Source organism: Hyla sarda, chromosome 2 (genome assembly GCF_029499605.1).
Source record: "Hyla sarda isolate aHylSar1 chromosome 2, aHylSar1.hap1, whole genome shotgun sequence".
NCBI classification, from domain to species: Eukaryota; Metazoa; Chordata; class Amphibia; order Anura; family Hylidae; genus Hyla; species Hyla sarda.
Window position 1 is genome coordinate 399,983,697 of NC_079190.1, and position 24,166 is coordinate 400,007,862.

The following is a 24,166-nucleotide window of genomic DNA, read 5'->3' on the forward strand; positions in this document are numbered from 1 at the left end:
CATGCTGTTGTGCAAATGGAAGAGACAACAAGTGTAAATTATTGGCAATTAACAAGACACCCCCAATAAAGGAGTGGTTCTGCAGGTAGTGACCACAGACCACTTCTCAGTTTCTATGCTTCCTGGCTGATGTTTTGGTCACTTTTGAATGCTGGCAGTGCTTTCACTCTAGTGGTAGCATGAGACAGAGTCTACAACCCACACAAGTGGCTCAAGTAGTGCAGCACATCCAGGATGGCACATCAATGCGAGCTGTGGCAAGAAGGTTTGCTGTGTCTGTCAGCGTAGTGTCCAGGGCATGGAGGCGCTACCAGGAGACAGGCCAGTACATCAGGAGACGTGGAGGAGGCCGTAGGAGAGCAACAACCCAGCAGCAGGGCCGCTACCTCTGCCTTTGTGCAAGGAGGAGCCAGAGGAGCACTGCCAGAGCCCTGCAAAATGACCTCCAGAAGGCCAAAAATGTGCATGTGTCCACTCAAACGGTCAGAAACAGACTCCATGAGGGTGGTATGAGGGCCTGACATCCACAGGTGGGGGTTGTGCTTACAGCCCAACACCGTGCAGGATGTTTGGTATTTGCCAGAGAACACCAAGATTAGCAAATTTGCCACTGGCGCCCTGTGCTCTTCACAGATGAAAGCAGGTTTACATTAAGCACATGTGAGAGACGTGACAGAGTCTGGAGATGCCTTGGAGAACGTTCTGCTGCCTGCAACATCCTCCAGCATGACTGGTTTGGCGGTGGGTCAGTAATGGTGTGGGGTGGCATTTCTTTTTGGGGCCGCATAGCCCTCCATGGGCTTGCCAGAGGTAGCCTGACTGCCATTAGGTACCAAGATGAGATTCTCTGACTCCTTTTGAGACCAAATGCTGGTGCAGTTGGCCCTGGGTTCCTCCTAATGCAAGACAATGCTAGACCTCATGTGGCTGGAGTGTGTCAGCAGTTCCTGCAAGAGGAAGGCATTGATGCTATGGACTGGCCTGCTCGTTCCCCAGACCTAATTCCGATTGAGCACATCTGGGACATCATGTCTCGCTCCATCCACCAACCTGACTCAATCTGCTGTGGTAAGGTGGATCCACTGACCTGTGAGGATAATGGCATGGACCAGGGAGCGGAGTCAAAGGTGCCCGCCGGGATGCCTCTGCCGGATGTTTCTGACCTCACTTCCATTGTGGCCAAGCAGTCCCAGCAAATTGCGCAACAAGTGCAGCAGTTGAATCAGCTGTCAGCGATGATGCAGCAGCTCCTCACGGTCCAGCAGCAACTACAGCAGCAGCAGCAACAGCCACAACCTGCTCCAGTTGTTCCACCTGTGTGTACAGCATCCATCGGTCCCAAACTTCGTTTATCCCTGCCAACGAAGTATGAAGGGGATCCTAAATTGTGCAGGGGATTTGTGACCCAGTGCTCCATGCATGTTGAACTGATGGCTGATCAGTTCCCGATGGAACGTGCCAAGGTGGCCTTCATGGTTAGTCTGCTCTTTGGTAAGGCTCTGGCCTGGTCCACTCCTCTCTGAGAGAGAAGTGACCCAGTGACTACCAACCTGCGAGCTTTCCTCTCAGAATTCCGCAGCGTCTTTGAAGAGCCTGCTCGAGAGAAAAATCTTTGCCTCTATTGTGCCAATCCGGAACATTTCCTCAAAGATTGTCCTCTTCATCCTTCTCGTCCGGGAAATGCACGCACCTAAGGCACATTGGAGAGGCCTCCCTAGGTGAGAATATCTCCTCTTTTGTCTAAATCTTCACCTCTTCCGGGACTTCGTTTCATGTCTCTGCTTTCTTGGACTCTGGTTCTGCAGGGAATTTCATAAATGCTTCCCTGGTCCACAAGCATCGTCTTCCAGTGACACGGCTCAGCAAACCCCTATACATCTCCACCATCAACAGTGAAAGTTTGAATCTTGCGATACAATACCGCATGGATCCTCTGACGATGTACGTGGGAGTTTTACACAAAGAGAAGATCATGTTCTACATGTTTTCTTTTTGTACTTCTGTGGTTCTCTTGGGTTTACCTTGGTTGCAACTTCACGCACCGGTTCTTGGTTGCAACTTCACGCTAGGGTCAAAGCTGTCAAAATCTCTGCCTGTTGGCACCGCAATTATAGCGCTCTCTTCCTTCACCTTCTTCTCTGCCAGGTCTGCGCTTTCCTTATCAGGACTTTGCTGATGTGTTTTGGCAGAAACAGACCGAAAGTCTTCCTCCGCATCGAGGAGGTACTACACCTCCCTGGGGAAGAATCTACCGCCGGTCGGTGCCTAAAACGCAAGCGATGTATTAAGAAGATTCTCCAGAAGGGTTTTATCCGGAAATCCTCCTCTCCTCCCGGAGCTGGATTCTTTTTTTGTGGGGAAGAAGGACGTCTCTCTGCGCCCTTGCATTGACTGTCATGGTCTCAATAAAATTACCATCAAGAATCGGTATCCTTTACCTCTCATTTATTAGCTCTTCCACCGTCTGCAGGGCGCCAAGGCCTTCACCAAATTGGATCTTCGAGAAGCATATAATTTAATCATGATTCGAGAAGGAGACGAATGGAAGATGGCTTTTAATATACGTGATGGGCACTTTGAGTACTTAGTGATGCCATTTGGACTCTGTAACGCCCCAGCTGTCTTCCAAGAATTTGTTAATGACATCTTTTGGGACCTTCTTTACACTTGTGTCGTGGTCTATTTAGATGACATCTTGATCTTCTCTCCCAACATGGAGGTGCATCGCACTCATGTGCGCCAGGTCTTACGCCACCTGCGGAATAATCATCTTTATGCCAAACTCAAGAAATGCCTCTCTGAGAAGATGAGTCTTCAGTTACTGGGTTACATTGTCTGTAGCCAAGGCCTCCAGATGGATCCAGTCAAGTTGTCTTCGGTACTCAATTGGCCACGACCTTCTGGCCTATGGGCCATACAATGTTTTCTTGGATTTGCCAATTATTATAGACAGTTTATTCCACATTTTTCCTCCTTGATTGCTCCGATTGTGGCTCTCACCAAGAAAAACAGTAATCCCAAGTCCTGGTCCCCGGAAGCAGAAGAGTCTTTTACCCATTTGAAATCTGCCTTCACTTCTGCACCTGTTCTGTCTAGACCCGACCCAGAAAAGCCGTTCTTTCTTGAAGTAGATGCTTCTTTAGTAGAAACCGGCGTTATCTTAACTCAAGAGTCTTCCAGAGGTAAAATGGTGACTTGTGGCTTCTTTTCTAAGACTTTCTCACCTGCTGAGAGAAACTATTATATTGGAGACCGGGAACTCTTGGCCATTAAGCTTGCCTTAGAAGAGTGTTGTTACATATTGGAAGGATCAACTCATTCTGTCAGTATCTACACGGACCATAAAAATCTTTTATATATTTAGTCCGCACAACGTCTTAACCCCCACTTTTCTTTTCCCAGTTTAATTTCTTTATTCATTTTCAACCTGCGTACAAGAATGTCAGAGCTGATGCTCTCTCTAGGGCTTCTGATGTAAAAGGTCAGGACTCTACCCTTCGCCATATTGTTCCTCCTGAACGCATGATTATGGTGGCGTCTGTTGTTCTTCAGCAAGTCCCTCCAGGGAAGTCTTTTGTGCCTCCTCGCCTGAGACGCAAAGTGTTATATTGGGGCCATTCTTCTTTACTAGCCGGGCATGCTGGAGTACAGAAGTCCATTCAATTGATCACCCGACATTACTGGTGGCCGAACCTGGAGCATGATGTCTTTGATTTTGTAAGTTCCTGTATGACCTGTGCCGTGACAAGACTCCTCGGCTTAAGCCTGCGGTTCTTTTACTTACTTTGCCTATCCCGGAGGGCCCTTGGTCTCACATTGCTATGGACTTTGTCACTGATCTGCCTCCCTCCTGCAATAACACATTTGGGTAGTTGTTGATCGTTTTTCCAAGATGGCTCATATTGTGCCCCTTCCTGGGCTTCTTTCAGCTCAACAACTGGTGGATCAATTCCTTTGACATATCTTTCGTTTGCATGTCTACGTCATTTTGTTTCTGCTCGACAAGACAATTGGGCCAACCTGCTTCCCTGGGCAGAGTTTTCATATAAGCTACTCTGAAGCTTCTAAAACTTTCCCGTTTTACATTGTTAATGGCCGTCACCCTCGTCCTCTTCTTCCTCTACCTGTTCCTTCTGAAGTACCTGCGGTGGATATTCTGTTACACGACTTTTCTTCTATTTGGCAAGAAACTCGGCTCTCTGGTTCCTCTGACATCTTTGAAGTTAAAGAGATTTTAGCCACCAAGATCGTCAGAGGAAAAGGCTTCTTCTTGGTGGATTGGAAGGGGTTCGGGCCTGAAGAAAGATCTTGGGAACCTGAAGAGAACATACTGGACCAAGGTCTGATTCATCGGTTCCTGAAGGGCCTGAAGAAAGATCTTGGGAACCTGAAGAGAACATACTGGACCAAGGTCTGATTCCTCGGTTCCTGCAGCCCAAAAAGAGCGGGAGACATAAGGGGGGGTACTGTCACAGTCAACGCTGCATTCAGACTTGCTGACCGCAAGCGCATCCCTGTCTCTGCTGCCGGCGCCGCTGCGGTTGCATCCCGCAATGCGAACGCATGAGACCGCCGGGTCTCTCCTCACCTCCTTGCCGCTCTGTCTCCTCCGCTCTCTGTGTCTGCCGACACGTGTGCCGGCTCTTTTAAAGTTAAAGGGCCAGTGCACCATTGATTGGTGCTAGTCTCTTTTGACCCTATATAACCCTGCACTTCCTTTAATCCTTGCCAGATCTTTGTGTCTTTATTGCCTAAGAGAAAGCGTTTTCTTGTGTCTTGCTTTGCTGTGTATCTGACCCCTTGCTACATATCCTGACCTTGCACCTGTGCCGCCTGCCTTCTGACCTCTTGCTACGTGACCTGACCTTGCATGATTGCCGCCAGCCCAGACCTCCTGCCTGTCCTTACTTCGTCTGTGCCTCATCCTTCCTGTCCCACATTATACCTCGGCTGTCTCTGGTCCATCCCGCTTTGCTGCGGGCTCTGGTGAAAACCATCAGCACCTTAGACTCTGCTCCCTGGTACGGCCCATGCTATCATCCTCACAGGTCAGTGGATCCTCCTCACCACAGCCGTAACAGTTATCTTAGTGTCCACAATTTACAGCTGTTTGCCTTCACACACCATCACACCCACTTAGCCAACATGGTGCAAAGTGTCAAAAAGTCTCAAAAGATTTATTTAAATTGGTTGTTAGTGCACAAAAAAGGGACCTTTTTACAATGCAGCAGGGGCAGGGATGATAAATTCCCACCAGGTGTGTAGCATTATCAGCAGGAAGAGTTTAATTTCCTTGGACATAGGCTGATGCACAATAGAATTGTCTGAATGCCTGCTTGAGGCTGAACAATAAAATGATTAGTGGCACTAACATTTAAATGCAAAAATCCCAAAGCACAAAGCCATCAACAGCAGTTTATAAATACATATAACTTTTCGCCCCTCTAAACAAAAGCTAACCCTAATCAATAATTGAAAATCTCTGAAACTTAATCTAAAGCTGTCAGGTATGTACAAAAGTGGGACAGTATAAAATGTAAAGTTTATTGATATCTGTGCACATGTGTAGGGTGTGAATGTTCGGCCTGACTTATATGACGTTACAATTTGAATGCTAGTAAACATCCATGTTGTTGAAGTGAACAAACAACCTAAATAAGCACCGGTGGGATATGCAAGTATGCATTTTCTCACTCCTTTACTGGGAAAATGTACACATACTAATTTGACCGAAAAAATGGGCAGCGTTTCCAAAGAACTGTTATAAGAACAGTTGTATGACATGGCTGAAATGCAAATGCAAACGCAAAAATGAGAGCAGCACACTGCTAGTGCTAAGATAAATGTATAATAGGGCTGCACGATTTGGGGAAAATGTGCGATTGCGATTATGGAGGTAAATATTTTGCGATTTTGATATGGTATTGCGATATAATAAATGGTAAAATTCCTTCCATTTTATGTCCAATCCCCCCCATTTCATATAGCCATTTCCCTCATGTCATAATATGAAATGAGGGGAATGGCCAGGATGCTGTTTGGCTATATGAAATGGGGGGAACGGCTATCTGAGGGGGAGGAACGGCTATATGAGGGGGGATGGCTATATGAGGGGGACAGCTTTATGAGAGGGGGAGGAACGGCTATATGAGAGGGGGAAGAATGGCTATGTGAGAGGGGGAGGAATGGCTATGTGAGAGAGGGAAAAACGGTTATGTGAGAGAGGAAGTAACGGCTATGTGAGAGGTTGAGAAAAGGTTATGTGAGAGGGGGAGGAATGGCTATGTGAGGGGGAGGAAGGAATGGCTATGTGAGGGGGAGGAAGGAATGGCTATGTGAGGAGGAGGGACGACTATGTGAGAGGGGGGAACGGCTATGTGAGGGTAGGAACGACTATATGAGAGGGGGGAATGACTGTGAGTGGGGGGGGGGGGGATGGCTATATGAAATTGATATAGCCATTTGCCCTTCTCATATATCCCCCATATAGCCATTCCTCCTCATATAGCCATTTCCTCCCCACATATAGTCATCCCCCCATATAGCCATTTGCTCCCCTGACATAGTAATTCCCCCCTCATTTAGCCATTTCCCCCCTCATAAAGCCAATCACCCCCCAATATAGTAAATCCCCCTTCATATAGTCATTCCCCCACTTGTCATTTGTCACTCACCCATAGCAGTCCTGAGCTGCAGCCTGGTGGAGTAGTGGCTCCGCCCCCTGACCCTAGGTGGCTCTGACTCCTGACATCTACACTCCCGTTTGCCGCGTAGCCCAGTGAGGGCTGTTTTTATCTCCTGCCGCTGCTGCCAGAGCCTGTGCCACCACTGCCAGAGCAGTTAATCGCCACTGCCACTGCCGCTGTCTGAGCTGCTGCGGCCTGAGCCACCGCTGCCAGAGCAGTTAATTGCCAAATTTTGACAGGTGCCATATTGAAATATCGCAATTCGCAATAATCACAATTCTATTGCAGGCTTAATGTATAATGTGAATTATTTTAAATTGCAATATTGTCACGATTCGGCTTACGGGTTGTGGATCCGCTGTGTCAGCGAGGGATTGGCGTGGACCGTGCTAGTGGACCGGTTCTAAGAGGCTACTGGTTTTCACCAGAGCCCGCCGCAAAGCGGGATGGTCTTGCTGCGGCAGTAGCAACCAGGTCGTATCCACTAGCAACGGCTCAACCTCGCTGACTGCTGAGAAGGCGTGGGACAGAAGGACTAGGCAGAGGCAAGGTCAGACGTAGCAGAAGGTCGGGGGCAGGTGGCAAGGTTCGTAGTCAAGATGGATAGCAGAAGTTCAGGTAACACAGGCTTTGGACACACTAAACGCTTTCACTGGCACAAGGCAACAAGATCCGGCAAGGGAGTGCAAGGGAGGAGATCAGATATAGTCTGGGAGCAGGTGGGAGCCAATTAAGCTAATTGGGCCAGGCACCAATCATTGGTGCACTGGCCCTTTAAGTCTCAGAGAGCTGGCGCGCGCGCCCTAGAGAGCGGAGCCGCGTGCGCCAGCACATGACAGCAGGGGACCGGGACGGGTAAGTGACCTGGGATGCGATTCGCGAGCGGGCGCGTCCCGCTGTGCGAATCGCATCCCCGACGGCCATGACAGTGCAGCGCTCCCGGTCAGCGGGACTGACCGGGGCGCTGCAGGGAGAGAGACGCCGTGAGCGCTCCGGGGAGGAGCGGGGACCCGGAGCGCTAGGCGTAACAGTACCCCCCCCCTTAGGTCTCCCCTTTTTTTTGTCCGGTAACTGCCTCCCCTGGGATGAGGACACCGGGAAAGAATGGAGGGTTTCCTCAACGGCAGGCAGTACAGCAGGAGTTGGAATGGGGAGGGAGGGCAGAGGGTGAAGCTTGGCACGGGGCAGGGTGACACAAGGACGGGAGCCATGAGGAGGCACAGAGGCTTGCCTGACGGGACTGGGAGGGGGGGAGAGGCACTTCCTATGGCAAGCAGAGTCCCAGTTTTTGATCTCCCCGGTGGTCCAATCAAGGGTGGGAGAATGAAGCCGGAGCCATGGCAGACCGAGGAGGACCTCAGAGGTACAGTTGGGGAGAACGAAGAGCTCAATCCTTTCGTGGTGGGGTCCAATACACATCAGGAGGGGTTCTGTGCGGTAACGCACGGTGCAATCCAGTCTGACTCCATTGACCGCGGAAATGTAGAGCGGCTTGACGAGACGGGTCACCGGGATGCGGAATTTGTTCACAAACGACTCCAAAATAAAATTCCCGGAGGCACCAGAGTCCAAGCAGGCCACGGCTGAGAGGGAGGAGTTGGCTGAAGGAGAAATCCGCACGGGCACTGTGAGACGTGGAGAAGCGGACTTAGAACCAAGAGACGCCACACCCACGTGAGCTGGGTGCGTGCGTGCGTTTCCCAGACGTGGAGGACGGATAGGGCAATCCACCAAGAAATGCTCAGTACTGGCACAGTACAGACAAAGATTTTCTTCCCTACGGCGATTCCTCTCTTCCTGGGTCAGGCGAGACCGATCCACTTGCATGGCCTCCTCGGCGGGAGGCCCAGGCGTAGACTGCAAAGGATGCAGTGGGAGAGGTGCCCAGAGATCAAAGTCTTTTTCCTGGCGGAGCTCTTGGTGTCGCTCAGAAAAACGCATGTCAATGCGGGTAGCCAAATGGATGAGTTCTTGGAGGCTGGCAGGAATCTCTCGTGCGGCCAGCACATCCTTGATGCGACTGGATAGGCCTTTTTTAAAGGTCGCGCAGAGAGCCTCGTTATTCCATGATAACTCGGAAGCAAGAGTACGAAATTGGATGGCGTACTCGCCCACTGAAGAATTACCCTGGACCAGGTTCAACAGGGCAGTCTCGGCAGAAGAAGCTCGGGCTGGCTCCTCGAAGACACTCCGGACTTCAGCGAAGAAGGACTGGACTGTGGCTGTGGCAGGATCATTGCGGTCCCAGAGCGGTGTGGCCCAAGACAAGGCCTTTCCTGAAAGAAGGCTTACTACGAACGCCACCTTAGACCGTTCTGTAGGAAACAAGTCCGACAACATCTCCATATGCAGGGAACACTGAGACAAAAATCCACGGCAGAGTTTAGAGTCCCCATCAAATTTGTCCGGCAGGGACAAGCGGAGGCTAGGAGCGGCCACTCGCTGCGGAGGAGGTGCAGGAGCTGGCGGAGGAGATGGTTGCTGCTGTAGCAGAGGCAGAAGTTGCTGTAACGTGGCGGTCAACTGCGACAGCTGCTGTCCTTGTTGGGCAATTTGCTGCGATTGCTGAGCGACCACCGTGGTAAGGTCAGCAAGACTTGGCAGCGGCACCTCAGCGGGATCCATGGCCGGATCTACTGTCACGATTCGGCTTACGGGTTGTGGATCCGCTGTGTCAGCGAGGGATTGGCGTGGACTGTGCTAGTGGACCGGTTCTAAGAGGCTACTGGTTTTCACCAGAGCCCGCCGCAAAGCGGGATGGTCTTGCTGCGGCAGTAGCAACCAGGTCGTATCCACTAGCAACGGCTCAACCTCGCTGACTGCTGAGAAGGCGTGGGACAGAAGGACTAGGCAGAGGCAAGGTCAGACGTAGCAGAAGGTCGGGGGCAGGCGGCAAGGTTCGTAGTCAAGATGGATAGCAGAAGTTCAGGTAACACAGGCTTTGGACACACTAAACGCTTTCACTGGCACAAGGCAACAAGATCCGGCAAGGGAGTGCAAGGGAGGAGATCAGATATAGTCTGGGAGCAGGTGGGAGCCAATTAAGCTAATTGGGCCAGGCACCAATCATTGGTGCACTGGCCCTTTAAGTCTCAGAGAGCTGGCGCGCGCGCGCCCTAGAGAGCGGAGCCGCGCGCGCCAGCACATGACAGCAGGGGACCGGGACGGGTAAGTGACCTGGGATGCGATTCGCGAGCGGGCGCGTCCCGCTGTGCGAGTCGCATCCCCGACGGCCATGACAGTGCAGCGCTCCCGGTCAGCGGGACTGACCGGGGCGCTGCAGGGAGAGAGACGCCGTGAGCGCTCCGGGGAGGAGCGGGGACCCGGAGCGCTAGGCGTAACAAATATAAGCTGAAGACCAGTGTTTATAAAGCGCGGTCATCAAGTATCCCCAACAGGTTATGTTTTCAGGATTTCCTTAGTCTTTCACTGGTGAGGTTACTTGAGGACTGTGCTTAGGAAACACTGCTGTAGAACAAGATAGAGGCAGTCACACCTCTCATATGCTGGCCATTTTTTTCTTTTTTTTGTATTGCATAGGGGTGGGGTGGGGGGGTGGCTGCCTCCATTTTGGTTGTGCACTCCACCCATGGTAACATCATATTTGTCCATAGCAGTATTGCAATTTAAAACTTTCACATTGTTCATATATCTAAGCGCTTAGAGTTGCAAGCTAAGATATACTAACATATTTCTCCACTTTGCTGTCAAGAAACATAGTTATTTTCAACCTATGCCATGTCATCAACACGGTCATCAACATGGGGTATTGTTTCTGGAGAAACCTGGAGCACAGGAAACTCCATACCATTTCCTGTACGGTTCCCCGGTAACTTTCACATCCTCACCACACTCCTGCCCCCATCTTCCTGGACGGACGCAAGTAACGGCCCGCTCAGCCAATCACTGCACGTCCAGGAAGATGGGGGCTGGAGCACGGCGAGGACATGTATGTAGTCAGAGCCCCTTACAGAAGATCCCGTGTGGTCCCAGCAGGCGGACCCTCAATGATCAGACTCTGGTTGGTAGGACTTCATTTCCACAGGTCCTAAAAATTAGGCCAAGTCTATAGAAGTCAATAAACACCAGGTGGATCCGCATCATCTTTATGTCTACTGCCTTATCTTTAGATAAACGCCACAGCAAGACAAGCATTAATATACTGTCTTTGAGTTATCTTAACATACTTCAGATATCAACTTAGCAACTTGACATCACAGCCTTAGGGAACACTTACTGCTGTGAGAGCAATCTTCAGTAGCCCACACACAGATAAGTTAACTCTTTCATTACAAGTACATAGCAAAAGTGACATTTTTAGTCAAGGTATTATTTTGAGGTTCCCAGTTTTATTTGAATACATTTCCCAATGAAATAGAGAGACCTATATAATTTCAACTTACAGACATACTATACCTGAAATATCAGCTGCCTCAACCATTCCATTATTTCACAGCTCCAGTTCTTAAAGCCTCTAGAAACATTTGCACACATATAAGCAGCTTTGTTAACAAGCTTTACGTTTACAAGCTCAATAGTTGAGGATTTAGCGGTCCTTTAAGGCTATTCTATCCACATTTCTAGGGCAATAGCATTGACAACAGAGTACATTGCCTTTTGATGACATTGAAGCAACCATAATGCACTACTATGCTGCTGCTGACAGGCAGTGGTGAATGTACCACCCTGAGGAACCGAGACAGGCGGGGAAGAATCCTGTCTCTGCACCGCACAAAAGATGCTGCTTTGTAATGCAACTTCCCTTACTGCAGATCCTGTGCAAGACACACAGCACAGATGGATCAGTCTGCAGCCAAGTTGTTTACATAAAGCCTTTTGCTCCTAAATCCTTTTGTCAACCATCCCACACATACAGTAGCATTGCCATTCACTTACCGAGCGTGGCTGGGGACAAGTATGCTCCAATTCTTCCATGGTTCCTAGGAGAAGATCACCACAAAGGGATTTTGGGATACCTGTTTCTGACTCAGCATCAAGGCTGAGAACTGGCATGGCCAGAAGAGGCTGCTTGCAGCTCCCTCCACAATGTGGAACTTCTCTTGGGGATTCAATGCAGTGCAGTGCTGGATATTTTTCCGAGCTTTCTGTCTTAATCCCAGGAGGAGAAGAACATTGCTGTTTAAATCGTATAAGTAGACGCGGTGATGCACAGGCCCTCGGTTTATCACTATAACAACCAGGCAGCAGTAAAGCGCTCGGCACAGAATGCACTAGCCTCATTTGCATCTTGCCTTTTGGTTGGATAGTGTCATCCTATTACAGTTTAACTGAATCATTATGCATCCCGAGAAGAGGACAAGACCAGGGAGTCTGTCTGGTGCAGCGACAAATGGAAAGAATCTATACATCATTTTTTTTTTTTTTTTTTTACAAAACTGTAAACAGACCTACAGTTTTCACTATATATGGTTGTATAGGAAGAAACAAATTATTTTGTACATATCTATAATTTCATAGATAGGTTTATTTGAACACAAAATAAGAACAACAATATCCAGATAACACATTTTAAATAAGTTGTAAATTGATTTTCATTTTATTCGGTGAAATAAGTATTTCATCCCCTCTTAATCAGCAAGATTTCTGGCTCCCAGGTGTCTTTTATAAAGGTAATGAGCTGTGATTAGGAGTACTCTCTTAAAGAGAGTGCTCCTAATCTCAGCTTGTTACCTGTATAAAAGACACCTGTTCACAGAGGTAATCAATCAGATTCTAAACTCTCCACCATGGCCCAGGATGTCAGGGACAAGATTCTGTACCTACACAAGGCTGGAATGGGCTACCTACAAGCCCATCACTAAGCAGCTTGGTGAGATTGCAAGTTTACAACAGTTTTTACTATTATTCACAAATGGGAGAAACCCAAAATAACTTTCAATCTCCCTTGGTCTGGGACTCAGTGCTGGATCTCAGCTCAAAGAGTTTCAGTAATCATGACAATGGTGAGGATTCTACCAAGAACTACATAGGAAGTTCTTGTCAATGATCTCAAGGTAACTGGGATCATAGTTGTGGTAGAGGGTGTGAGATGCAGAGCAGATGGAATTACCCTAGGGGCAGATGGCATTAACCCCTTGTATTCGTGACTCCAAAGCATGGGTTATCCTCAATACCACCTGAAGGTATACAGCTGAATCCTGGGCTAGGCACAGGGAGCAATAATGACTCCAACGCCAAGTTAGGGACAACGGTAGCTTTACTGAGTGAGAGATGGTATACAGTCTATACAGTGTAGCCAGGCCCACGGAGGCGACCAGAGACTTCAGAGACCTTAAGGGCTTGCTGGGACTTGCAGTGGTTTTGGACAATTTAGTGCAGGCCACGTTGACTTGATAATAGATGACAGTGACTGACTGACTTGACTGGAGACAGACTTAGCTGTGACTTTAGCTTACTTGTAGACTTGTAGCTTGTGGCTGCAGACTTGACTTGAGGCCTCCTATGACTCCAGACACACTCTTAGGCTCGACTGCCCCTCAGCAAAGACTCAGGAACTAAGAGAGAGAAGAGCCTCCTCCCAGGGCTTTTATGGGGGAGACTCTGGTGGGGTCCCATTGGTCACCCTTAAGTCACCTGGACACTGATACATCCTGGGTAACAATCACATGACATCTCACGTGACAACTGGTGATCACATGTTAACCTTTCTTAAACATACAACATTCTTATATACATAACATAGGGGATAATATAATAATATACAATTACAGTAAAACAGATGCAGGGGGCGGCAGGGGACACTGCAGGGAGGCTACCTGACAGGGCAGCAAGGATACGGGGTAACAACTCCTGTACTGGGCCACCACAAACTCCCCCTCTTAAAGACAGTTGTCCTCAGCACCCAGTCCTGGAGGGAGGACGACTGGAAGTGGCCACTGGGGCCTAGACTGACAGTTCCTGGGGCATTATTGTCAAATGTCCTTCACAGGTCTGAATAAAAAGAACTGAGATGAGTCCATGTAGCATTTTTGTTAAAACGTCCATACATGTTCCTTTCAATAACGGGACATAAACATATAAACATGCAGGATTAATTACCCTTATAACTACATTTTTATCACATTTAATATACTTGAGTCGGATCAGGCTGCCTGAGGCTCTCTACCTGATGCCTTAGCTACTGGGGCCCCATCGGCACTTAACACTTCTCCCCAGAACTCTATACATGTTTTTAAATAACATACCAGTGTTACCTCTATATGCAGCAACTCTGTCCCTCTACGTGCTTTATTTGTATTTTTCAGGGGAACCCTCTGGCCAGGAGAGTACCCTGTACATGTGGACAGCAAAATGTTAGACAGGTGAATTATGGACTGGAAATGTACATGTTAGATACAGTCCTAACTAGGCATTTGACTATCTTATATAATACATTATGTAAGCTGACTGAATTAGACTATGTGTTATACTGACAACTTTGCACACAGCACTACCATTATTCCTTGTACCTAGCTGGTAGTTGTCTTTGCGGTGAGGTATTGGCTACGCTTCTCCTGATCTGGTCAGGATACCCACTATATAAATTGCCATGAACAAAAGACACTGTACACTTAAATATTTTCGTACAAAAACATTATTTACATTTTATTACAGCACACATTAACATTATAGTACACCACCATGTGCATTCACTTGTGCAAAAATAGAAACAAAAATATATTAATCTGAAAGTATATACATATTTTTCTTGTACCGCTTCACAGTTCTGGTACCTTCTGAGTTCTCAGTAAAGAATCACGGCTAAAAGCTGGGCACATGCTTACATTTATGGTTACGAATAAACTTCTTGACAAGTTCGTCAGGCACTTCTTGAATGTTGCATAACCTGTAACAACAAAAGTACTTCACAAAGCGAAATTAGTGACAGATAGCAGAATTATCCCTGGTAGACTTCTTCAGCCTGGATATTTGCCATCCCAACCTTGCCTGTCGGACTGTTTCTGAGGCTGGGACATGTAACGGGGTCTACGGGGCTGTGCCCCCTCTAATGGACTCACTCGGGTGTTCCAGTTCACCCGGGAAAAAGTAGACTCAGTAATGGTGGGGCTGATGATGACCATTTGCACCACAGCAACTTGCACCACTGGGGGAATAGTAGTACTTGGTGCCTGTTGGGCCGGCCAAACCTCCTCTGCAGGAGTAGGCCTAGGCACTTTAGTTGGTGCTCACTGGTTAGGCCAAACCTACTCGACAACAGCAGTAGGCCTGAACACATCTTGAGATGACTGGACTGTCAGAACTGAGGGATGAGGCTTCCCTTGCACGGGAATAAGTTGCTCCCTCATATACTGGATTAGTCCGGGCTCATCGCCAAAGAACCACTTAGGTAATACTGGTGACCGGGGATGTACAGCAGACTTCTGGACCAGGAGGGTTTGCTCTGAGCAAGGGGTAGAAGGATGGGTAGAGAAAGCGGCCTCAGCCGGGGTACCCACTTCTGACTCCTCGGTGTGGATTTCTGCCCAGGAACCCCAGGTCCGGTGGTGAAGGGACAGCCTCACTGGCGATGATCCTCTTGAAGATCTCGGCGTACCCTCTGTCGGGGTTGCTGTCCAGTCTCCATTGTCCTCGGGCAGCAGGACTTGGTAGCAGGCCTCCTTGGCCTCGATCGAGATCCTCTGGAGACGGTCAACTAACTCTTGAAACATTTGTGCTGCGGCAACTTTCTGGGCCTCCGGCGCCATCTTGGGACTCTCAGACCTCTGGTAATCCGCTGGAAAACATTTTTTTTTTTTTTAATCAATTGGCGCCAGAAAGTTAAACAGATTTGTAGATTACTTCTATTTAAAAATCTTAATCTGATGGATGCTCCCCAGAAAATTCATTTATTTTTGAATTTCTTTTCTGTCTGACCACAGTGCTCTCTGCTGACACCTCTGTCCATGTCAGGAACTGTGCAGAGCAGGATAGGTTTGCTATGGGGATTTAGGGATCAGTTCCTGTCATGGACAGAGGTGTCAGCAGAGAGTACTGTGGTCAGACAGAAAAGAAATTCAAAAAGAAAAGAACATCCTGTAGAGCATACAGCAGCTGATAAGTACTGGAAGGATTAACATTTTTTAATAGAAGTAATTTACAAATCTGTTTAACTTTCTGGCACCAGTTGATTAAAAAAAATGTTTTCCAGCGGAGTACCCCTTTAATCCCACCTAAAATTTGTGGACGGAGGTAAAAGTTAAAGTTGTTAAATGTCGGCCATTAAACCTTAACCCCTTAAGGACCCAGCCTATTTTCACCTTAAGGACCCGGGTATTTTTTGCACATCTGACCACTGTCACTTTAAGCGTTAATAACTCTGAGATGCTTTTACTTTTCATTCTTATTCCGAGATTGTTTTTTCGGGACATATTCTACTTAATGTTAGTGGTAAATTTTCATCGATACTGGCATAATTTCTTGGTGGAAAATTCCAAAATTTGATGAAAAATGTAGCATTTTTTTAACTTTGAAACTCCCTACTTATAAGGAAAATGGACATCCCAAATGAATTATATATTGATTCACATATACAATGGCTGACATTTATCATTGTCTTTAGACTGCTTTTTGTGTCTACAAAAGGCGCAAAAAAGGCGCAAGCAGGGTTTATTTGCACTTTTTTTGCGCCTTTTGGTTTACACATTTCTGCTGATTTTGAGTTGCAATCCACAGATTTTGGCAATACACATGATATGGAAGGGATTTATAAACTGCGTCATTTTGTGAAAAGGCGCAAAAAAGGCGCAAAGCCACTGAATAGTCTCTAAAACTACACCAGCCCAGGCTTGGCTTAGCCTTTTGGTGAATGTGAAGAGAGGAATTTCAGAAAATGTGACCTGCACAAAATTTATCAAATGCTCTGTGACCATTTAATAAATGTGGTGCTCATACACATTACCAGCACACACAAAAAAGGTGTAGGAAAATGCTTCACTTACACCTACAATGATAAATGCCAGCCAATATGTCTACTTTATGTTTGCATCAAAAAGTTGACATGTTTTTACTTTTGGAAGACATCAGAGGGCTTCAAAGTTCAGCATCAATTTTCCAATTTTTCAAAAAATTTAAAAAATCTGAATTTTTCAGGGACCCATAGGCGTGCGCACGGGGTATGCCTGGTGTGCCTGGCCACACCCTAATCAAGCCTCAAACTTGAGGCTCTATCACCTCCGTGCCCCATCCCCCAGGGGGCCCCCTGCAGGCTGCTCAGTGGCGGGTCTAGGGGGGATCCGCTACTAAGCAGCCCGCAGGGGGCCCTGTCACATTTGGGACATCCCTGTGTCCCGAAAGATCTTTTCGGGACACAAGGATGTCCTGGTTACCTTTCTGCGGCCCCGCGTTAACTTCAAAAATTCAGTTAGCGCATGCAGGGATGTCACTGACGTCCCGTGCGTGCGCCCATAGGAACAGAGCAGCGGAGCATCGAGGAGGAGGACGCGCGCGCATGGTGAGTTACCTGCACGTCATCTTCAGTGCTCCGACCACTGCTCCTCCGGTCCCGGGACTTACTGCTATGGCCTATAGGCCATAGCAGTAGATTGTGACCCCTGACCGGAGGAGCGGAGGTCAAAGCACTGAAGTGGGGCAGTACACAGGCATACAGCCTCCAGCCATACACTGTATATGGCTGGAGGCTGTATGTCTGTGGGCGAGCTATACTGCACCTAATGTGGGGGAACTATATTGCACCTAAGGGTTGGGGAAACTATACTGCACCTAATGTGGGGGTAACTATACTGCACCTAATGTGGGGGAAACTATACTGCACCTAGTGTGGGGGAACTATACTGCCAATCTAATGTGGGGGAACTATACTGCCAACCTAATGCGCGGGAACTATACTGCCAACCTATTGCGGGGGAACTATACTGCACCTAATGTGGGGGAACTATACTGCCAACCTAATGTGGGGGAACTATACTGCCAGCTTAATGTGGGGAAACTACAACCTAATGTGGGGGGAACGACAACCTAATGTGGGGGAACTATACTGACAACCTAATGTGGGGGAACTATACTGACAACCTAATGTGGAGGGAAACTATACTGCTAACCTAATGTGGGGGGATATATACTGCCAACCTAATCTGGTGGGAACTATACTGCCAACCAAATGTGGGGGAATTACAACCTAATGTGGGGGGGAATGGCAACTTAATGCGGGGGGAAATATACTGCCTACCTAATGTGGGGGAACTATACTGCCAACCTAATGTGGGGGAACTATGCTGCCAACCTAATGTGGAGGAACTGCAACCTAATGTGGATGAACTATGCTGACAAACTAATGTGGGGGAACTATGCTGCCAACCTAATGTAGGGGGAACTATACAAAAATATAAAATTTTACTATTCTGATACCTATAACTCTTTTATTTTTCTGTATATGAGGATGTATGAGGGTAATTTTTTGTGCTGTGATTTGAAGTTCTTATCGGTATCATTTTTGTTTTGATGAAACTTTTCAAATGCTTTTTAAATATTTTTTTATGGTATTTGAAGTGACCAAAAATGTGCAAATCTGGTTATTGCACTATTACAACTTTTGGGGCCCCTCTTTTGATTTTGCCCAGGGCCACGCTAAGCCTAAAACCGGCTATGGTTTGAGCGATATCGCCGCACAGAGTAGGACGGACATGCTCCTCCTTCAGACCTCCCCTGTAGCATATGTGTTGTGTTCCGTGACATCACGCGGAGGCGGAGTCACGGCAACGCAAGGGTGAGGGCGGCACAGCCAGGTGGTTATTGCTCAATACCAGCGGCATTACTCTTGGTATCCCACTTTCCCAGAACGGCTTACAGCAGCCAATATCTGCTAGAGGTGATTTTTTCATTTTTAAATCATCAATTTGTAATAAATTGTGTAATTTATTGGTAAAATAATTACTATTATTATGATAGTGTACGCTAGCACTACCATCTTTCTATGGATTCTCTAGTTAGTTTGTCACCCTAATGTTTTAGTTTAATAGCTTTAATGATAACAGCTTTTGTTTATTTATTTTATATATATTCTTCAGATTAAATTTTTTTTCCTCAGCCATGTACACTAAGGCCCAGATTTATCAAACTGTGTGAGAGAAAAAATAGGGTGCTTGTCTTATAGCAACCAATCACAGCTCAGCTCTCACTTTACCAGAGCTTGTTAGCTGAGCTGTGATTGGTTGTTGTGGGAAAATCACTCATTTTTTTTCTCACTGTTTGACAAATCTGGGCCTAAAAGTTTCTTTCTTCCTTCATGTTGCATTTTTATTTAATTTACTCATTTGTTCAGCCTCAGCCAGACCCATCTGTGTCACATATTAAAGGGGCAAATGGCTACCTACTGATAATTTAGATTTAATGATACTACATATTGTTTACACAGAGCACCTGACCTGGGCTGGTTTACTGAGTGCAATTCACATAGAGATCATGAGCAAATTGTGCAGGTCTGTTTATGTATGTGTGCATGCAAGCAAGAGTGTATTTGTGTGAGTGTGTGTATATGTGTGTGTGTGAGTGTGCGATTAATGTGTAATATATATATATATATATATATATATATATATATATATATATATATGCACGCGCGCGGCATGAGTTTGTGCTTTAGGGTTCACACACAGTTTTGAAGTGGATTTGAGGGGCCTTCAATATAAAAACTGCACCCCTCAAAGTATTCAAAATGACATTCAGTAAGTGTGTTAACCCTTTAGATGTTTCACAGGAATAGCAGCAAAGTGAAGGAGAAAATTCAAAATCTTCATTTTTTTCACTCACATGTTCTTGTAGACCCAGCTTTTGAATTTTTACAAGGGGTAAAAGGAGAGAGATCACCCTAAAATTTGTAACCCAATTTCTCTTGAGTAAGAAAATATCTCATATGTGGATGGAAAGTGCTCTGTTGGTGCACTAGAGGTCTCAGAAGGGAAGGAGCGACAATGGGATTTTGGAGAGTGAGTTTTTCTGAAATAGTTTTTTGGGCGGCATGTCACATTTAGGAAGCCCCAATGGTGCCAGAACAGCAAAAAAAAAAAAAAAAAAAAACACATGGCATACTATTTTGGAAACTGCAACCCTCAAGGAATGTAACAAGAGGTCCAGTGAGCCTTAACACCCCACAGGTGTTTGACGACTTTTCGATAAAGTCGAATGTGTAAATGGATTCTTATTAACTTTTTCCCTAAAATGCATTTTCCCCCAAATTTTACATTTTTACAAGGGGTAAGAGGAGAAATGCCCCCCAAAATTTGTGACCCCATTCCTTCTGAGTATGGAAATACCCGATGTGGGGACGTCAAGTGCTCTGCTGGCGCACTACAATGCTCAGAAGAGAAGGAGCACCATTAAGCTTTTGGAGGGAGAATTTGGTTGGAATAGAAGTCGGGAGCCATGTGCCTTTACAAAGCCCCCCCCCCCCCCCCCATTTTGCCAGAACAGTGGAAAGAATATAATAAGGGGTGCAGTGAGTATTTACACCCCACTGGCGTTTGACAGATCTTTGGAACAGTGGGCTCGGTGGGCGAACATCTTACGGACCACTGTTCCAAAAATCTGTCAGACACCTGTGGGACGAAAATTCTCACTGCACCCCTTATTACATTACCTGAGGGGTGAAGTTTCCAAAATGGGGTCACATATGGGGGGTCCACTGTTCTGGCACTATGGGGGCTTTGTAAACGCACATGACCTTCAATTCCAGCCAAATTCTCTCTCCAAAAGCCCAATGGCGCTTTTTTTCTTCTGAGCATTGTAGTTTGCCCACCTAGCCCTTTACATCCACATATGGGGTGTCAGGGTCCGGACTAGAGACGATGATGCGGGCCGTACTGGGGAATCGGTTCTAAGCAGTTACTGGTGTTCACCAGAGCCCACCGCAAAGCAGGATGGACTTGCTGCGGCAGTAACTACCAGGTCGTGTTCCCCAGTAGCGACTCGACCTCTCTGGCAGCTGAGACTGGCGCGGTACACAAGGACTAGACAGAGGCGAGGTCAGACGTAGCAGAAGGTCAGGGCAGGCAGCGAGGTTCGTAATCAGGGGCAACAGCAGAAGGTCAAGGTACACAGGCTTGGGACACACTAAACGCTTTCTCAGGGCACAAGGCAACAAGATCCGGCAAGGACAGGAAGGGGAAGTGGGTTGTTATATGTTTTGAACTGATTGGGCCAGGCACCAATTAGTGGTGCACTGGCCCTTTAAATTTCATAGAGCCAGCGCGCGCGCCCTAGAGAGCGGGGCCGCGAGCACCGGGAGGGCAGTGAAGGGGGACGTGGTGGGTGAGAGACACGGGACGCGATCCGAGAGTGGGCACGTCCAGCACCTCGGATCGCGTCCCCTCCGAGGACATGGAAGCAGCGCTCGCGGTCAGCGGTGCTGACCGGAGCGCTGCATACAGAAGCACGCCGCGAGCGCTCCGGGGAAGCAGCGGGACCCGGAGAACTCGGCGTGACATGGGGTATGTTCTTATTCAGAAGAAAGGGGGTTACAAATTTTGTGGGGCTTTTTTTTCCTATTTTCACTTGTGAAAATGAAAAATTTACAGTAACCAACATTTTAGTTTAAAAAAAAAGTAACTTCCCATCCAAATTTAACAAAAAATTGTCAATCACCTGTGGGGTGTTAAGGCTCACTATACCACTTTGTCACGTTCCATGAGGGGTGTAGTTTCCAAAATGGGGTCACACGTGGGTATTTTTTTTTTTTTTGCGTTTATGTCAGAACCGCTGTAAAATCAGCCCCCCCTGTGCAAGTCACCAAATTACGTCTTAAATTGTACACAGTGCGCTCTCACTCCTGAGCCTTGTTGTGCGCCCGCAGAGCATTTTATGCCCACATATGGGGTATTTCCATACTCAACACCAGCATGTTAGTGTAAAAATTATTATTATTTTTTTTTTTACACTAACAGGCTAGTGTAGACCCCACCTTTTCCTTTTCATAAGGGGTAAAAGGAGAAAAAGCCACAAAAATTTGTAATGCAATTTCTCCTGAGTACGGAAATAACCCATATGTGGCCCTAAACTGTTTCTTTGAAATACGACAGGGCTTCTAAGTGAGAGAGTGCCATGCGCATTTGAGGACTAAATTAGGGATTTTTATGGGCTTGGACATAAGGGTATTTTATGCCAGTGATTCCCAAACAGAGTGCCTCCAGCTGTTGTTAAACTCCCAGCATGCCTGGACAGTCAGTGACTGTCAGTAAATGATGGGAGTTGTTGTTTTGCAACAGCTGGAGGCTCCATTTTGGAACCACTGCCGTACGGTACGTTTTTCATTTTTATTGGGGGGGGGGGGGGACGGTGTAATGGTGTGTATATGTAGTGTTTTACCCTTTATTTTGTGTTAGTGTAGTGTAGTGTTTTAAGGGGAAAATAGCACGGGCGGGGGTTTACGGTGAGTTTCCCGCTAGGAGTTTGCGATGTGGTGAAAAATTTGCCACAGCTCAAACTTGAAGCAGTAAACCCAGAGGCACACTGGTTGGAAAACCTTCAGTTAGGTTCTGTTACCTTACTCAGTATTTTCCAACCAGTGTGCCTCCAGCTGTTGCAAAACTACAACTCCCAGCATGTACTGATCGCCGAAGGGCATGCTGGGAGATGTAGTTATACAACAGCTGGAGGTACACAACTATGACTCCAAGCATGGCGAGACAACCGTTTGCTGTTCGTGCATGCTGGGAGTTGTAGTTTTGCAAGATTCAGAGGGCCACAGTTTAGAAACCACCGCACAGTGATCTCCAAACTGTGGCCCTCCAGATGTTCCAAAACTACAAATCCCAGCATGCTCAGATAGCAAACTGCTGTCTGGGCATGCTGGGAGTTGTATTTTTCCAACATCTGGAGGGCTACAGTTTAGAGACCACTGTATAGTGGTCTCCAAACTGTAGCCCTCCAGAAGTTGGTAGGCAACAACTCACCGGATACCGTAGTCATTGGTCGGTGGCTTCTGACCCCTATGACCCGGAATCGCCACAGATCACCGGTCTGAATTGAATGCCGATTTGCGGCAATCGCCCAAATCATTCAGCAGGCACCCCGTGCAAACCCCTGTGGGGGGTCCTGAGACCCCCCATCTCAGGACCCTCCCAGGGGTTTGCACAGGGTGACTGCTGTGTGATTTTAGCAGGCATCCCGGTCCGGTCCTATCCCGGCTAGCGGCGGGGACCAAAATTCCCACGAGCGTACCTGTACACCCTGAGTCCCTAAGTGGCTAAAGGAAAATGGTCACCAGTTCACCCGCACTATAACCTGATACACCGGGTTATAGAGCGGTTGAACAGGAGTCCGTTGCGGGGTCTCGGACTGTTATGTCTTCCTGCAGTCCGGAGCCCCGCTCCTCCGAAGGTCCCCCTCTTCCAGCGCTGACTTGCGCTTTGAGGTGGGCCCGCCGGTTAGATTTAAAGGGGTTATCCACCATAAGGTGATTTTAGTACGTACCTGGCAGGCAGTAATGGACATGCTTAGTAAAGATCTGCGCTTGTCTTGGGGCTAAATGGCTATGTTGTGAGATTACCATAACACTGTGGCTAGCTTTTTGTGAACTAGTATTTCCTGTTTGACTTTTCTTTTTTTGACTACAAATCCCACAATTCCATTTTCCTCCCTCCCACACAATAGCCACCCCACCCATTGAAAGATAAATGAGCTGCATTCATCAAAAGACCTGTGGTTTTCAATCAGGGTGCCTAAAGTTGTTGCATTAGTTGCAGATACATCCCTCTCCCACCAAGCGATCCCTCCACCCATTGAAGCAGACAGGCTCCCTGTCATCAGATGACTAGTGAGTCAGGTCTCGGCCGCATTGCAAGCTGGGAAAAATCTGAGACAACTGTCATTTTGTATGCGGATAAAAAAATATTGGATAAAAATTGGAGTGAAAATCACAGAAGAATTGTGAGAAAACCGTCACACACAGGTACAGACACTATATTATGAACAACACTAACTTTACAGCCCCTGTAGCATAGTCAAATAAAAAAGAAATCTTGGAATACCCCTTTAAATATTCATAAGCGCCAGTCATGTGAGCGATTGTGCCTACTGAACGTGACCGGCACTTATGAATATTTATATCTAGCCGGCGGACCCGCCTCACAGAACAAGTCAGCACTGGAAGAGGGGGACCTTCAGAGGATCGGGACTCTGGATTGCAGGTAGGTATAGCAGTCAGAGACCCCGTTTCGGTCTCCTGTTCACCTGCACTATAACCCAGTGAATCGGGTTATAGTGCAGGTGAACTAGTGACTGTTTTCCTTTAATGCCTTAAAGAGGATCTGCAAAGAGGAGTGGAACAAAATCACTTCTGAGATGTGTGCAAACCTGATGGCCAACTACAAGAAATGTCTGACCTCTTTAAATGCCAACAAGAGTTTTTCCACCAAGTACGAAATCATGTTTTGCAAAGGGGTCAAATACTTGAAATACTTATTTAAAAAATGCAAAACAATGTATAGCTTATTTGAAATGCGATTTTTTTATTTATTGATTTATTTATT

At 47.2% G+C, this 24,166-nt stretch overlaps 1 protein-coding gene across 4 annotated transcripts in view; it reads right to left on the reverse strand.

Annotated features, from left to right (window-relative positions):
• The window catches only part of PCYT1B (phosphate cytidylyltransferase 1B, choline), a 126,401-nt gene extending 114,477 nt beyond the window's left edge, over positions 1-11,924 (reverse strand). For 2 of the 4 annotated variants that reach the window (XM_056558787.1, XM_056558786.1), the window contains exon 1: positions 11,583-11,922. In XM_056558787.1, coding sequence (XP_056414762.1) covers positions 11,583-11,699 — 117 coding nt within the window. In that variant the 5' untranslated portion in view covers positions 11,700-11,922. Of the gene's footprint in view, positions 1-11,582 lie in introns of all 4 variants that reach the window. The other 2 variants (XM_056558790.1, XM_056558788.1) reach the window with 2 other exon arrangements.
• Between the last annotated feature and the right edge of the window lie 12,242 nt (positions 11,925-24,166).